This window comes from Aquarana catesbeiana, linkage group LG04, assembly GCF_042186555.1.
Source record: "Aquarana catesbeiana isolate 2022-GZ linkage group LG04, ASM4218655v1, whole genome shotgun sequence".
In the NCBI taxonomy this organism is placed as follows: domain Eukaryota; kingdom Metazoa; phylum Chordata; class Amphibia; order Anura; family Ranidae; genus Aquarana; species Aquarana catesbeiana.
The window spans coordinates 364,868,719-364,886,912 of NC_133327.1; the positions used below are offsets into that span (position 1 = coordinate 364,868,719).

The window sequence follows — 18,194 nt, forward strand, 5'->3', positions numbered from 1 at the left end:
TGTCTGCTGCCTCATTCCTCTGCTATCTGCATGAATCAATTCTGACAAGTTTTCCTGGACATGAAGAGAACAATAGTGATGGGAGGGATCTCAGCAAACAACCCGTGATTGACAGCCTCAGCTCTGTTCCTGTGTGAAGAAAGGTATGTCCTTTCCCTCCAATCAGCTCTCAGAGCTCTCCTCACTGAGCCCTGCAGAGTGTAATTTCACCTCCCTGCCCCCAGTGTTCTGACAGCTCAGGCAAGTTTTACCAATTCTGGGCTTTGAGCAGGTGTAGAGAAGAGAAGACTGCAAATAGACAGATAGAATTTAAAGAGGAACTGCAGTCTGCTCACATAATTTGTAGTAAAAACATCTTTGCCATCCTGAAGCTTCCCTCCAACCACTTTGCATATTATTTTATATATACTGTACTGCAATTCTGTACTTGCCAAATATGCTGCAGAAATCGTCCTCCACAAAGCCTGGTTGCAGCCATTTTCATTTTAACTGTGGGCAACTGAAGCTGCTGCCTGTTCACTTCCTGGATTTACACAGACACACCTCCAGCTCTGCAGCTCTCATTGTCCCTCTTATGACTCATCCCCCTCCCTTCCTGGCAAACTCTCTCGAGAGAGAGAGAAAGCTGTGGATGATGTCATAAGCCTAGGCTAATGACCAAAAAAGAAACAGGAAGTGGGCTGTATAAGGTATTTACTGGCAGAAAAAAAAATGTTTTACTATCCAAAGTTAAAACAACAAGAGCAGAAGATTTAATAGATGAAAAAAAAAAATGACTGAAGTTCCGCTTTAAGTAGGATTTTTTTTTAATCTCTGTGTATCACCTGAGGCCAGTCACCTCACTGGGTATATGTAAGGGCTTACAACAACTTTAAGAATCCTTAGATGTGGTGGCTGCATTCGTTTTCTTTTTGATGGCTTTTCCCTTTGTTTTCACCTATTGTACTGATCAGTAGCCCACCTCCTGTATTAGAGTGTCTACACTCTGACAGAGACCTTTGGACAGCAGAATTGTCAGTCTGAGGGGAGGGGAGTGTTAGATGTACCAACAGATTTAGATTAATTAACAAATTGAAGCCATACTCCAACTCACACTTTTTAAGTGGATACAGCAACAGTGTTTTAACTTTTGGGATAAAGGTTTTACATAAATAAAAGCTGATCATTGTAAGCACCCTGTCAGTGGTAAATGGTTTGTCTCAAACCTTTAACTGCTACAGCTGCAGGACAGCATGGGCTATGGAAAAATCAGACTTACTTGGTAAGGTTAAAAATAGAAGAAAGCAAGCCTAAAAAAGAAATTGAAATGCAGACCATCACATCTATGAATTGGTATGATAAAATGTATTGATTGTTTTGCAAAATCATGTACCCAGGAATATTAGGCTATTTTACAGAACCAGGTACAACTTATGGTGCAAATAATGTACCCTCATTATGTTCTCATATTTTACAGTGATAATGCTTTGTGATGGGGCCTATTCAAATGTAGATCTTTGAAGGTCTCCACTTGCCAAGGTGCGATTTAGGGGTTCCTACCCACTTTTATTCACAGCAAAGAGTGAAACACAGGGTTTTGACTCAACTTCTGCTACCTGGGTTGGTCTCTCAGGCACCCTTTCTTTATGACAATGCTCTTCCGGTGTCTTTTAGATCCATTATACTCCAACAGTCAGTGCCTTTTTTTTCACAGCCCCCTAAACAGTGTTTAACAAGGTCAAGAGTTGTAGGAATGCCGACATGATGTCAAATACCTCTGACAGCCTCCCAGGTCAACAGCTCTCAACATCAATGTGGAATGCAGACCAGATTTCCATCCCCTATATCAATCAAAAACCTGTAGGGCTTTTTTCAGGAAGATTTGTATGATGATATTCCAAGAAGCTGTTCTGAAGGCAGTGTCCCTACATTAGTTGTTCATTATCTCGTCCTTCCCTTGCATATTAATATAAAAAAAATAAAAGCACATTTTAAAAAGAAAAACGGTTCTCCATTTGGCATTGTGTAGCAGATGTTGTAGTCATGCTCTAAAATGCACATCTTTTTGTTGTAAGTTCATGCTCAATCAATTGGGAAAATAGATTACACTGCTCCTAAAACACTAGAGTTACAGTATATTTGCTGGGGATCTCTAAAACTCTTACTGAACATACATATGCAAGGACAATGTTCTGCCTGATCCTGGCCTTGTTGTTCTTACTTCCAAACCCTATCAAAAGTACAAGTGTATAGCCGGCATGTAGGAATAGCTTGTTTGGTCAATTTCACCAAAACCTGGAAACCATCGTTAAATATATCCAAAGCAGTCTAAATGGGAGACAACAAATCTACTCAATGTTTAACTTTTTACTTATGCTGTTTCTTCTTCTTCTGTGCCAATAAGGATATGTATGGTGAGGGAATATAGTACATGAGAGGTACCAGAACTTTACTTGATGTGCTTCTTGTATTTATGCAAAAGAGATTTTGGAAACCAAACCATTCAAATAAAAAAAAAAAAAACGGAATTACTGGCAGGCACTCACCCCATATATAAAGAGGTGGGGCTCAGTGGCTAAATAACATAGAAAAAAACCCTATGCCAAAAGAAGATAGGTATAGAAAAGTGCAACTATGTAGAGCCTCTGAGATATAGTGTCTGAAAAAATATTTTAAACTACAATTATCAAAAGATAGAATTTATTACAAAATTAATACAATAAGCCAAATGCAATTCATAAAATAATCGATCCTTCACCAAACACCATCCATAAACAGCATTGGACAGACAGGACAAACAGACAAACACTACACATGCATCTGCAATGGAGACCATGTAAATGCACTGCAAAAAGCAAAGGACAAAAATTGAGGAGACACTGCCAGAGCCCCACAGTCCTGATATGGATATAGGAAAAAAGGAGGCAAATGCAAAATTCAAAAATCCTGGGGACTGTGGTATGTGGCTGAGGTACACACGGGATGGAACACTGTACAGGAGGCTTTTGGTGGATGGTATTTGATAAACCATATATGCTGATCAGAGGAAATACGGAAAATGTAGAGTATGAACTAAATGAACTCAGACAGAGTGAGCATGTCAGACAAGTTCGAAGCTCTTTGTGCGACCATATGAGAACAGTCACCCACTATACCAGACAGGACAACACGACAGGGTGGACTAATGCCTTCCTAGGATCTCTCTTACTGCCGACTATTGTGACCCATATCGGGTGATGAATCTCACGGGTTCTTGTTGTTGGGGGATTTATCTTGGGGAGAGGGAAGAGGGAAGAGGGAAGGGAGGGCCTCCGTTCCTTCAGATGGGAGGGTCTCTCTGTGTTAATCCGTCTTCTTTTGGCTGCCTTCAGTACCTTTCAACTATATCCTCTCTCCCTAAATACATGTCATGTGCCTCATTTTAAAATTGCAGGTCATTTGTACAATTCCTCCTGATACAGGGGAATTGACCCATTGGAATGCCTTTTACTAAGGACCTAGGATGAAAGCTGTCTGCCCGAAGTAGTGTTGGCTACCATGGGTTTATGAAAGGTAGAGGTTACCAATATGCCATCCTTCTTGGCTATCCTGAGGTCAAGGAAGGGAATCGAGACCAAGTCGAATCCAAATGCAAGCCTGATATTGCGATCGTTGTCATTTAATTCATCCATAAACTCAGTCTCGGTTCCCTTCCAGACCATCAGGATATCATCAATATAGCTTACCCAGGACCCAAACAAACAGACCAACAAAAGCACTGGATCTATACACGTCTAGTTCCTCCCACATTCCCAGATGTAGGCACACATACAGTGATAGCTGACATCGCTGAATTCAAAAAGAAGTTATTATGCAGGACAATATTTAGGAGATCAAGGATAAATTCATTCTGATGGGCCATCTCTCGATAGAGTTTATCAAGAAAAAATTCAACAGCTCTTAATCCCCAATGATGAGGTATCGATGTATATATTGACTCTACATCGATACCAACAAAGGAACCACTCATCTACCTTGAGATTATCAAGTTTGAGGACATCCTTAGGGTCTTTTACATAGGATTCCAGGGCAGGGACCATTGTTTACAAAAAGACTATCAATGTATTGGCCTACCCTTTCTAAAGGTCCATTAATTGCAGAGACTATGGGCCTCCCTGGAGGATTCACAAAGTCGTTATGCAATTTAGGGATGTAGAGAACCAGGATATTATAGTCAACTATTTTCAGATAATTTAATTCCTTATTTGTTATAAAACCCTCTTCTTGCGACAAGGTCAGCTTATAGTTCTGTTCTTCAACCAGACTAGAGAAAGAAGAGCCTGAAAGTTTTAAATATATAATGGAATTACCTAGTTGTTTTTTTGGACTTCTTTCACGTAATTCTCATTCATTAAGACCACATTGCCTTTATCACTCTTTAATAACTATACCTTTGGCATTTTTTAATTCATTAAGGGCAGCCCTTTCTTGTTTGTTCAGATTATCTTGATTAAATTCCTCCCATTTTGACTTTTAAATCATTGCAAGGTCAAAAAATTTGCCTGTAAGTTTATTTTTAGAAAGGGGTAACATCTTTTTAGATTGAATTCTTAGGTCGACCTGTCTGAGGACTATGGTGTCCTCATCTGCAGGCATATCAGTATCCAGTGCTCCTTCATCCAGAAGAGCTAGGAGATCATCAATTGCTTTTCTGTCATCTTCCTGTAAGGTTTCGCACGCTGCATGGCTTCTATCCCATTGCGCATATAGAAACAAAACCTTACAGAGAAAAAGATTAATGTCTTTATACACAGTGAATTCCTTCATGTTTTGTTTTGGTGAAAAGGATAACCCTCAGTTTAAGATTTGAATATGCAATTCTTTTAAAGGGAAAGAGGAAAGATTAACTACTTTATTGTCTGGACAGCCTAAGAGGGAGTCATATATTATGTTCTCCTTCGTTGGCTCCTTGTCCTGTACTTGCATTCTGTGTTTTCTCTTTTTCCTCTCCCTTTCCATTTCCTTTGATTACTTTTTCTTTTACTATTTTGTCTTGTGAATTCCTTACTGGGGACACCAAACTGTCCTGTTCGCGGTCTAAAAAAACCTCACTGACCTAACAGAACCGTCACTGTCAAAATCACTCATGGTCATGTCTGTCTCAGGATGGGGAAAATGAGGATCTACCCTGTCTACGTCTGGATGTATTCCTATTTTTTGGGGGAAGACAAATCAAAGATTTCGTCTTTTTCCCAGTCAAGGAGATCTCTTCTGAATTCAGAAGAACAATTGTTTTTTTTTGTACCCTGTCAATTTCCTTCTTGACCATGTCACTCTGTTTAATGAATTCCTCATTTTTGAAAGGGCCCAAGTCAGAGCTACTTTGTTCTCTCTCACTTTTTAAGTCTACTAGTTGCACCTTCTTCACAATTTCATCAGATCTATGCCGTGCAGGTTACAGAGTTCCTTCCATTTGGGAATAAATCTGTCATTATGCAAATGTTCCGCAGGAATAACTCTGTCTCTGTTATCCCTTGAGGGATAATCTTCTGGGAGATGTAATTCTCCAAAAAAGAAATGTCCCATTTTCAATTTAAATGTTTAATTAGGAGTTTTTTGTGATTTTTAAAGAGTCTTTTAATCTCATCATCTTTGGCTTCATTTGCGCTTTGGTCATTAAATAGTGCTGATTTCATCTCAACATCTACCTTGTCACCCAAGACATATGCCATAATTAAAAGAGGAACCGTATATAAAAAGATGGCTCACTAAATTATATAAGGATTCCTTCTAAGGGGAAACTCAAGCAAAGAAAGGATGGAGGGGTAGGTCAGATAAAATAGATTGCTCCGAAGGTTATCAATCATAAAAAGCCGACTCAGATAGAACAAACTGCTGTGTGTGTGTGTGTGTGTGTGTGTGTGTGTGCAAACCTGCATAGATAATTTAGCCAGTGGATAAATACATGGACACGTAACCACATCTAATTGGAAGGTGAAGGGTGGGGATCAAGCAATCATGAACAGAAGGATGGTTTCCAAAGAAAAGGTCACCATTACCTTATGAAAACATAAGAGCAAAAAGAGATTTTGGAAACCAAACTATTCAAATAAAAACGTATATACCGCCAGGTACTCATCCACTCACCCCATATATAAAGAGGTGGGACTCAGTGGTTAAATAACATAGGTTGTCTACGGATGGTGTTTGGTGAAGGATCTATGATTTTATGTATTGCATTTGGCTTATTGTATTCATTGTGTAATAAATTATATCTATTGATAACTGTAGTTAATATATTTTTTCAAACACTATGGGGGTTATTTACTAAAGACAAATCCACTTTGCACTACAAGTGCACCTGAAAATGCACTTGGAAGTGCAGTCACTGTAGATTTGAGGGGGACATCCAAGGAAAATAAAAAACAGCATTTTAGCTTGCATATGATTGGATGAAAATCAGCAGAGCTTCCCCTCGTTTCAGATCTTCCCCTCAGATCTACAGCGAGTGCACCTGTAGTGCAAAGCGGATCTGCCTTTAGTAAATCAACCTCTATATCTCAGAGGCTTTACGTAGTGACACTTTTCTATACCCATCTTTTTTTAGCATAAGGTTTTTTCTATGCTTCTTGTATTGTAACAGAGGTCAATACCCCAATTATCACAATAATCAATGAACAACTTAAACGGTGTGCTGAAATACAACTTACAGGTCTTTTGTCTTCAGCTGGTCTTTTAGACTTGCTGCAGTGTAATCAATAACATCATCAGCTCCCAGGTCCTTCATCAGTGTTTGAGCCCCTCCAGAGCAAACAACAGTCACATTTGCCCCCCATGCTTTTAATAACTGAAATATAGAAACATGGGAACATGTCAGAACAAAGTAAAGAAGAAATTTACAGTATGCACTGTAGGCCAAGCAGCCTAAAGTGGAACTTCACTCTCTCAATCAACATTGACTATTTTTAATCCTTCTGCTGCAAGCATTAATACATACACCTTCCTATGTAACATATTACTTGTTTTGACCTTATTTTTTTTTCCACATTTCTTCAGTTACTTCCTGGTTTTTTGCCAAGGCAAATGATGTCATACATCCCAGGAGTTTTGAGGAGTGGCTTTCTCCGTTAAGAATAGCCTCCTGCCTGCATGCCTGAACTAAGGGCAGGTGGATTCCAGGATGGAAATGCTACATGTGGCCAGAAATGCTAGGGGGTGTTTTCCAAAGTGATTTCTCAGCAAAATAAAGCTTTGAGATATGGATGGATGGATGGGGGAGTTTGCTTTGAATATGAAAAATGAGTTCAATAGCATTTTTGGTGCTTAGATGCAGTGTAGTTCTGTTTTAAAGCGTTCAAAGCATCCAGGTCATAATCCTGTCACTTTTTTCTCTTGGAATACCACACCCTCCCATCATGGAAACTTGCTTCATGACAGCTACATCCTTTTTGTACAGATTATATATACATATACTGTATGTGTTAAGTAAAATACACACACACAAAATACAAATCTAAATCTGTCATAGCAACTTATAAACATAGTCAGGGAAATGGTATGGGAGCTCCTGCACAATTCTTTTAATGAATAATATATATATATATATATATATACACACACATACACACACACACACACACACATATACATATACATACATACATACATACATACATATATATATATACATATACACACACACACACACACGAAAGAATAAGCAGGTTTTTAAAAAAAACAAACACACACACGGCCGGTGCTACCACTAGGCAAACTAGGCAGCCGCCTAGGACGCACTGCTGCCTAGGGCACCCGGCCACTGGTGTTCCTAATCTCTTCTCTCTGCAGCAAGCAACTAAGTCTCAGCATCAGTAGGCAGCTGCCGCTCCGTTCACACATAGGGGGTTATTTACTAAAGGAAAATCCACTTTGCACTGAAAGTGCGCTTGGAAGTCAAGTCGCTGTAGATCCGAGGGGGACATGCAAGGAAAATAAAAAAACAGCATGATTGGATGATAAAATCGGCAGAGCTTCCACTCATACCCCTTAGATTTAGAGCGACTGCACTTCCAAGTGCACTTGCAGTGCAAAGTGGATTTGCCTTTTGTAAATAACCCTCATAGTGTCAGAGGCGCAGCAGTGGAGGACTGGGTCTGTGTCCCAACTCCCAAATGAATGGAAGCAAGCAAACATTCATTGATGGGCGCTGGTGAGGCTGCGTTGATGGGCGCTGGTGAGATTGCATTTGATGGGGGCTGGTGGGCTGCATTTGATGGGTGCTTTATTAAAAAGGTGGGGTCTACATGGATAGAGCCAATGGGAGGGCGGCAAAATTAGGTTTTGCCTAGGGTGTCAAAAATCCTTGCACCAGCCCTGTAAACACACACACACACACACACACACACACACACACACACACACACACACACACACACACACACACAGTATCTCACAAAAGTGGAGTACACCCCTCACATTTTTGTAAATATTTTATTACATCCCCTCTCGCTCCTCCGGGATAACAGCCGAGCGGCTTTTAGCCATATCGGTTGTTATCCCTGAAGAGCCGACTACCCGCTCTAAAAAAAAAAAAAAAAAATAAAAAATAAAAAAAAAACAGTACCAGCTGCAGTCATCATCCCGGTGTAACCCCTAAAGTCAAGGCTGCATATGTGCGTACGCTCGGCGGGAAGGAGATAACAGAGTAAATTTGCTGCCCCTTCAAAAGAACTCACACAGCCATTAATGTCTAAACTGCTGGCAACAAAAGTGAGTACACCTCTAAGTAAAAATGTCCAAATTGGGACGAAAGTGTCAATATTTTGTGTGGCCATCATATTTTTTTCCAGCACTGCCTTAACCCTCTTGGGCATAGAGTTCACCAGAACTTCACAGGTTGCCAATGGAGTCCCCTTCCACTCCTCCATGACGACATCCTGAAGCTGGTGGATGTTAGAGACCTTCACTCCTCCACCTTCCGTTTGAGGATGCCCTACAGATGCTCAATAGGATTTTGGTCTGGAGACATGCTTGGCCAGTCCATCGCCTTTACCCTCAGTTTCTTTAGCAAGGCAGTATTCATCTTGGAGGTGTGTTTGGGGTTGTTATCTTATATAAATAATAACAATAATAATAATAAATAATACCAAATTTAACACACCTGCTCCCCATTCACACCTGAGACCTTGTAACACTAACGAGTCACATGACACTGGGGAGGGAAAATGTCCAATTTGGGCATTTTCACTTAGGGGTTTACTCACTTTTGTTGCCAGTGGTTTAGACATTAATGGCTGTGTGTTGAGCTATTTTGAGGGGACAGCGAATTTACACTGTTATACAAGCTGTACTTTATATTGTAGCAAAGTGTCATTTCTTCAGTGTTGTCACATGAAAAGATAGAATAAAATATTTACAAAAGCGTGAGTGGTGTACTCACTTTTGTGAGATACTGTGTATATTATATATCCTATCCTTTACTATGTTAAAATGCTTTTTGTAAAAAATAAAAATAAAATATAATAAGTAAAATTTCACAGAAAAAAAAAAAATGCACCTAGAATGAAAGATTATGCCACAATATGGTGTGGATAAGTTGTGATGAATGAGACACAATACTGAAGCTAAAAAGAAAATTAGAAGCTGCAATACAAATACCTGGATGGCAGCTGTGCCAACTCCTCCAGATGCACCAATTATTAAAATGCTGCAAAAAAAAAAAAATTATATAATAATAAATAATAATAATAATAATAATAATAATACAGGGTTAAATCTGTGCAGCTAAAGTGTAACTCTTTTAGGAGTACATTGCACAGAGCAGGTAAGTATAGCATGTTTGTTATTTTAAAAAGAAAGCATTATTTGTCACAAAAGGCGGACTTGGCCTTTAATTGTATCTAAACCCAAGAACTGAAATGGTATTTGTTGCAGTTTACCAACCCCTCGATTTGATGACTTCATTATTTATTTATTTTTTTTCACTTATTTTAACTTGGTGATCAGGTGATCCTGCCAATAGCAAAATTTCTGTCCTAGGGTTAAAACACTCACTCATTGAAGCATCACTGTCACCCTAGGATAGGAAGTGTGTTAAGACTACAGAACACCTGGCATCCCTTCATCTCCATAACACAGGTCACAATACAGGGCCATAGAGAACTGAGAACTGATAGAATGGTTTAAAATTTTACTGCAAAGTGCAAAAGACACAGGAAACTTCAAAAGCAACTCCCAGAAGTTAGATTTCTCCCCTGATTTTGGCATTCTTTGTCATGACTTTTGTGCTTTGCATGAATCAGAATACAGGAAGAATGGCCGCTGCTGACAGGAGGGAAGAGCATGAACCTTTGGCTAATTCCAACTCTGAAGCTACTAATGTTATTAAAGACACAAGTGTTACATCAAATCTCACCCAAGCCTAAACTAACAGTACTGTATAGAACTCATTTTTCTATAAGTTAGATTTAAATTTTTACATTTTTCTACAAAAAAGCAGTCATAAAAATTGTAATGATACTGGAAGAAATTCTTCTGTGTTGTTCACCTACCTACATACAAAAGAAAACCTGCATTAAACAGTTAGACCACAGGATAAAAACAGGCGAGAGAAAATTGATGCAGTAATATGTCAGGATAAGTAGACTGACACTCACCGTTTTCCTGGACAGGTTTCCTTTTTCAAACCGCAGCTGTTAACAAGAGCAGCCCATACTGTGAGGACAACATAAGGCAAGGAAGCAGCTTCTGTATGACTAAGTGACTTTGGCTTCAAGGACACCTAAACATAAATCAAACGCAACTGAATTTATGCTAAAATTACTCTGTGCTAGTTCACACAGCTGAAACAGTAAACTGGGGGGGGGGGAGAGACAAAAACTTTTATTTTTTGAAGGGTAATTTACAGTGCCTTGAAAAAAGTATTCATATTCCTTGACATTTTTCACATTTTGCCATGTTACAACCAAAAACGTAAAATGTATTTTATTGGGATTTTATGTGATAGACACAAAGTGGCACATAATTGTGAATGGAAGGAAAATGATAAATTGTTTTCAGATATTTATTTGTAAAAAATTTTGAAAAGTGTGGCGTGCATTTGTATTCAGCTCCCTTGACTCTGATACCCCTAACTAAAATCTAGTGGAACCAATTGCCTTCAGAAGTCACCTAATTAGTAAATAGAGTCCACCTGTGTGTAATTTAATCTCAATATAAATACAGCTGTTCTGTGAAGCCATCAGAGGGTTGTTAGAGAACCTTAGTTAATAAATAAACAGGATCATGAAGGCCAAGGAACACACCAGACAGGTCAAGGATAAAGTTGTGGAGAAGTTTAAAGCAGGGTTAGGGTATAAAAAATATATCCCAAGCTTTGAACATCTCAAGGAGCACTGTTCAATCCATCATCCGAAAATAGATAGAAAGAGTATGGCACAACTGCAAACCTTCCAAAGACATGGCCATCCACCTAAAGTGACAGGCCGGGTGAGGAGAGCATAAATCAGAGAAACAGCCAAAAGCCATGGTGACTCTGGAGGAGCTGCAAAGACCCACAGCTAAGGTGGAAGAATCTGTCCACAGGATAACTATTAGTTGTGCACTCCACAAATCTGACCTTTATAGAAGAATGGAAAGAAGAAAGCCATTGTTGAAAGAAAGCCATAAGAAGTCCCTTTTGCAGTCTGTGAGAAGCCATGTGGGGGACACAGCAAACATGTGGAAGAAGGTGCTCTGGTCAGATGAGACCAAAATTGAACTTTTTGGCCTAAAAGAAAAACGCTATGTGTGGCAGAAAACTAACACTGCACATCCCCGCTGTGAAACATGGTGGTGCAGCATCATGTTGTGGGGATGCTTTTCTTCAGCAGGGACAGGGAAGCTGGTCAGAGTTGATGGGAAGATGAATGGAGCCAAATACAGGGCAATCTTATAATAAAATCTGCTAGAGTCTGCAAAAGACTTGTGACTGGGGCGGAGGTTCACCTTCCAGCAGGACAAAGACCCTAAATATACAGCCTCAGCTGCAATGGAATGGTTTAGATAAAAAGCATCTTCATGTGTTAGAATGGCCCAGTCAAAGTCCAGACCTAAATCCAATGGAGAATCTGTGGGAAGACTTGAAAATTGCTGTTCACGGACGCTCTCCATCCAATCTGACAGAGCTTGAGCTATTTTGCAAAGAAGAATGGGCTCTAGATTGGCAGAGCTTGATTGACAGAGCTTGAGCTATTTTGCAAAGAAGAATGGGCTCTAATTCACTCTAGAAGTGCAAAGCTGGTAGAGACATCCCCAAATAAAAACTTGCAGCTGTAATTGCAGTGAAAGGTGGTTCTACAAAGTATTGACTCAGGGGGGCCGAATGCAAATGCACGCCACACTTTTCACATATTTATTTGTAAATAAATAATTGAAAACAATTTCTAATTTTCGTTCCACTTCCAATTATGTGTCACTTTGTGTTGGTTTATCAAATAAAAACACATTTAGGTTTTTGGTTGTAACATGACAAAATGTGAAAAATTTCAAGGGGTATGAATATTTTTTTCAAGGCACTGTATTTTTTTACTACATACATCTCATTAAAATCGGAGAATCTAAAATTAATAAATAACTTTAGAACTCAAGGTAGACATTTAGCCTAGGTTCACATTGATGCGATTTGGCATGCGATTTGACATTGCCTATTGCTGGCAATGGCACCGTCCGGATCGGTGTGACGCTGCATTTGCGGCACTGCACTAATTCCCAAAAAAAGTTTCTGTACTACTTTTGGCGACTACAAGGTGCGTTTTGTATAGACATCTGTGCAGGAACCCACACAGATGCCTCTGAAATTGCCCCCGAAGTCAGAATGACATGCAGGAATGAAATCCATCATCTGAAAATGATTTCAATCCTGCTGTCAGTGTGAACCTGGGTTAAAAGTACAAACATTCAACATCTAACCTTCACTATGTAAACATCATATTAAAAACAGCTCTAATTTCTGATGTAGGTGACCTGGAAAAAACTATAGATACACCCAATTATAAATTATTGAAATTAATAAAAATGTATTAATTATTTAAGAAAAAAAAAAAAAAAACACAGAGATGTTCCCCCAAAAAGACCAGGTTCCAGGTTTAACCTTTTCAGATAATAAAATATGAAACCTGGTTGATGATCATGGGTAAGAAAAAAAATTATTTTATTTTTTTTTATATCAGGCTTCTATTTGTTGCTATACAAAGATGCATATTTTGTAAAGATGGATACAACCTAATGTTTAAACCTTCCACAATGAACTTTGACATATTTACCTCATTGGCATTTGCAACAACAAATTCTGCAAAAGTGCCTTGCTTCCATGGAGGGACTGCTGCCCAGACCTGTCAAAACAATGAAAAAAAAAAAAAATTATATTATATTATATTATATTATATATATAACTTGGATCAACTGAATTTTGTACCAAAATTATACAAATATGCAAAGTTTATATATTTCCATATGAAATTCCTGTAAAGGGTTCAGCAGGATAAGGATGCCAGCGGCAGTGGATCTTACATATGAGTACATGAATATATTCAGAATAAAGCATGGCCAAGTGAAAAAGCCACCAGGTATAAAGTCAAGCAGGCCCTACGATGATCACAGTAAGGACTAGTTTACACTTGCTTCAAAACAAGGCTCCGTACACGCTTTGTTAAAGCTCTCTGAACGCCAGTCATAGCTTCTTTCACTAAGGCTACATTCACACCTGAGCGTTTTCAACTCGTAAAACGGTCATCTCAAAAGTTCAAAAAACACCCAACAAACAAAATCCCATTCATTTAAATAGCCCTTGTTCACATCTGAGCGTTCTGTCGCCTGAAGCTCAAAAAAAGTACATGAGCTTCTTTTTTGGGCAGACTACAGGCGTTTTTCTGCTTTTTACAGTGGTGAAATTTTGACCTGTATAAAATCACGGTAAAATCGCAGTAAAAAAAACGCACGACTTTCCCCCTGAAAACAATATGCTCAGGTGTGAATGCAGCCTAAATAAAATGGTTAGCTTACAGTTCTGTATACACCTTGCTGTTGCTTGGTGTTTTGATGAGGCTTTGGTGGAGCTTCGATGAGGCTTTGTGGGGCTTCAAGCAAGCTTTGCCATAGACTACTATGGAGGCTTTGAAGAGCCACTAAAGCTACATGGGGTATCATTTTTGAAGCGAAGCCAAAGCAAAGCAAAGCAAAAGCAACTGTGAACAGGACTGTAAGCTAACCATTTTATTTAGTGACGGGCTTTGACTAGCATTCAGAGAGCTTTAGCAAAGCCTGTCCAAAGCCTTGTTTTGAAGGAAGTGTAAACTAGCCATTAATGTGTGCTGAAGCAAGTATAAATGAGCCCTTAGTGGTGCTTCAAAGAGTCTTCAAAGCCCCCATAGAAGTCTATGGCAAAGCTCGCTTGAAGTACCTAAAGCTTTAATTCAGCTTTAGCTTCGCTTTGGAAAAATTGCAGGTATGAGATATCCATGCACACACACACAGTGCACCTGGCCAAGCTTCAACAAACCTTCAAAAGAGCATCACAGAAGCATCATCGAGAAACCACCGAAGCATCAAAAAACACATCATAAAAGCATGTTGAAGCCGAAGCAAGTATAAATGAGCCCAAAGGCACTAGAGAGACATTTACATCATGGTCTTACACTCAGACAAACTTTAGATCTAAATTAGTCAGTTGACACACGGTCAATGCAGAATCAGAAAAAAAAATTAAATAAATCTTACAGCCTTCATACCACAGTCCTCATACCAGTTACATGCATGTGGAAAAAATGCCAGACTTATGTGTGGTCACCCCCTACTTGTCGTGATGATTAGATCTGAAGTGCAGCACCTCATTCTCTCTTCCCTTCTGTTATATTCTGTATCTGCCAGACAAAGTAATTGTGAAGGAAATACCGCATCTGACCCCTCGGTCTCCAAACTGAGTACAGACAACACATATTGATTGTCTTTTTTAGCAGAACACCCAATTTCGAAAAGCAGCCATTCAAGTTTTAAACCCTACCCCACTTCAGCAAAAATTATTGTTTTAGATTGTTTTAGCTCCTTACATATTCAGTGATAACGGCCTATATGTTATCCTGTTGTAGGAAATATTCCAAGAGGAAGCAGAATGTATCTAAAGTGTACAAGACATGCAGTACAAAGTAAGAATCCCTGAAATAAGACGGTGTTTCCAAACGTGAATACTAACTTGTGACATCATGCACATGGATCTACAAATCAAGAATTGGGCAGGGGATCTATATGTACATATCATTACAGATGATAGAAAACTGGTTCTCTTTCACAATAGTATAATAGAGTTTTCATCAGGCAAAAAAAAAAAAAAAAAAACACAAACGCACACACAGGACAATAACATAAGGAAAACGTTTCTTTTTTGTTTTTTTTTTTAAACAGTACGAAATGATTTCCATTAAAGTTTCCATTTATCCCATTTAAAATCTTGGTTATTTAAAGTTGATGTAAACCCAATTCATGAAATTTGAGCTGGGACGATATATTTGCAATGTTTTCTTATCTCTCTTCAAAGTTCTAAGTCCTGTGTCTTTCTCCTGCTCAGTTCTTCTGTTATCAGCATGATAACTTCTGACAAGTTCTGTCAACTGTGATAAAACCAGCCTGAATTTTGTGTCAGAGTGGGTGCTATAAATATATTAGCAGAAAGCTGGTCTATTCACAGCCCAGCTCCGCAAGTCTCTGCCTATGTGGAAAGGGGGGGGGGCGTGTGCCTTTCCTCTAATCAGCTGTCTCACAGTGTATGGCAAGAATCCACACCCACAGGTAAATCAAAAAGAGAAAATTCTAACAGAACGTGCACTTTCTAAACAGTATATAAAGCTGAAGACAGCAGCAGATATACATGTAAAACTTATGTAGAGAGATTTGTTTCATCATCTGAGGCTGTTCACTTCACTGGGTATATGTGAGGGTTTACATCCACTTTAATGTAGTATGTCTTGCGGACAATGGCAACAAGCGTTCCAAAAGTGGAACTTCCACGCATTTGTCTCCCCCCCCCCTCCGGTGCTACATGTGGCACCTTTTGGGGGGGGGAGCGGATACCAGGTATCCTGTCCCCTCTTCCGGGAGCCACGGCCATTGACATCACCGCTCGGTTCCCTCCTTCTTCCCCTGCCGCTGGGCCAGTAGGAGAGAGGAGCGGAGCCTCGCGCATGCGTAGTACGGTTCCCGGCATGAAGCCGTAAGGCTACACTGCCGGGTTTGCTTACCCGCAATGGCGGTGGCAGCACCCGGCAGCTGGTGGAAACATCAACTGCGTGCCGATAGTGCTGGACTCCAGGACAGATAATGGTCCCATTATTAAAAGTCAGCTGCTGGCTTTTAATTTTTGCAGCGGTGGGCAGACCTCCTCTTTAAATACTACTGAAAAAGTGTTTGGTCAAGTGTCCAGACCACTTAATTATCAAGTAGGTCTCTGCCCCATGGGCTATTCTTTGTTCACTCTACAGCACAATTGAGAATGTCCATTGCTCTGCCATGACTGATCTTTGAACAAAATAAATCTGACTCGTTACACAGATTGCAGGTATTTACAATAAACAATTGTTGATTGTGATACTATTGGGAGACCATGTGACATGTATAGAAAAATAAATTCAGTTGTTAAAAAAAAACATGCAGGAGTTTCAGGTTTGTAGAGATGATTTTTGACCATGCATTGGTACATCTGAAGAGCTATCAATTTAGCAAAGCTTTTCGTTTTCAAAAAACTTGCCTTATCTCCAGGTTTAAAGTATTTCACCGCAACTCCACATTCCATTACAACTCCGGAAACATCTCTTCCTAGAATCATAGGGAACTCACTGCCCGATATTTTCAGTTGCAGAGGATCACGAGTCATACTCAGGCTGGCAGCTCCATAACCATCTGCAAAATATGTATATTTGGTTACTCACTGACATCAACATTTACTGAATCATAGATTTCTGCAAATCATGTGATCAGCAAAGGAACATATCATTCAAGTACAACCAACAGAAAATTTACCAAAGCTTAGCTATACTGCCTACTCCTTTAACAATTTCAGCTATTACATCATTTTTTTCTTAAATGGATCACATTTTTTTTTAATGTAAACAGGAAGGTACAAAACATTCATCACATACACATCAGGGCCAAAACAAAAATGTTTCAGCTATAGGCCTACTGATTTGGCATTCATTTTGACACCAATTACAATACTGAAGTGTTTTTTTTTCACTCAAAAACAATGACAAACTTGTTAATCTGATCTTCAAAACATCATTTTGTTTCCATTTTAAAAGAGAAAAAGGGGTAAGTAACAAAAGACAAAAAAAAAAAAAAAAAAACACCAACTCTTTTATTCCAGTTCAAATATTAATATTTTTTAATGGCTTAAAATAATTGTATCTGGGCACTCTTTCTGTACAAAGGCACTGCAGATCTTGCTTTTGAAGCCAAAGCAGATTTCTCACAGCTGCTCTTGTCCCACCCTCCTGATACAGGCCTCAGTGGTGCTGTGTAGTGTAGTTCTAGTGGCGAGTGGGCTGATGATGGCTTAGGATGTCCCTTCAGTGAGTGAGACTCACAGACATTGACCACCAATGTAAAAGACGCACAATGCGCTAATCACTAATGTAAGAGGCACAGACACAGACTACAATTTAAGAAGGGCACAGGCACTGACCACCAATGTAAGGAGGGCACACACACCATGACCACTAAATAAAAGGGGGGCACATAATCTGACCATCCCGATACTAGGTGGATTATAATTTAACCCTGTCCTTTTAGGCCATGCCTGAAATCCAGAACAATTTATCAGGAGCCCTTTGCTGCAAAAGTTATGTATATGCCAGGGAATAACTTAAAAAATAAAAAAAACACACGCCTAAACCCAAATTTGTTTGGGGAGGTGTCTCCAAAGCTCAACTGCAAACACGGATCTGACACATGCTATAGGCTAATACAAAAATATGTATTCATTTCAAAGAACATATAAAAAATATTAAAATATATAATTCCAGTAAAAAATCCCCCCCCCCCCCCCTAAGAAGTCCCCCTCGCTCATCCCCTCCACATGATATTGGCTCTCCCTCCTGACCCATATTCCACCTAGACCTCTCTAAAATCCCCCCCCAAAATAAACCCAGAGCCTATTTTGAAAAAGGACACCTTGCTGGGACTAATAATGGATAAAAGGCTCTTGAATACAA

General features: G+C 39.3%; 1 protein-coding gene across 1 annotated transcript in view; it reads right to left on the reverse strand.

Annotated features, from left to right (window-relative positions):
- RTN4IP1 (reticulon 4 interacting protein 1) overlaps window positions 1-18,194 on the reverse strand; it is a 43,527-nt gene that overhangs the window by 19,374 nt on the left and 5,959 nt on the right. Inside the window, exons 2-6 of the mRNA XM_073627021.1 lie at window positions 16,733-16,884; window positions 13,260-13,328; window positions 10,614-10,738; window positions 9,616-9,664; window positions 6,669-6,805 (exon numbers count right to left, since the gene is read on the reverse strand). Of these exons, the coding sequence (XP_073483122.1) occupies window positions 6,669-6,805; window positions 9,616-9,664; window positions 10,614-10,738; window positions 13,260-13,328; window positions 16,733-16,884 (532 nt within the window). The remainder of the gene's footprint in view (window positions 1-6,668; window positions 6,806-9,615; window positions 9,665-10,613; window positions 10,739-13,259; window positions 13,329-16,732; window positions 16,885-18,194) is intronic.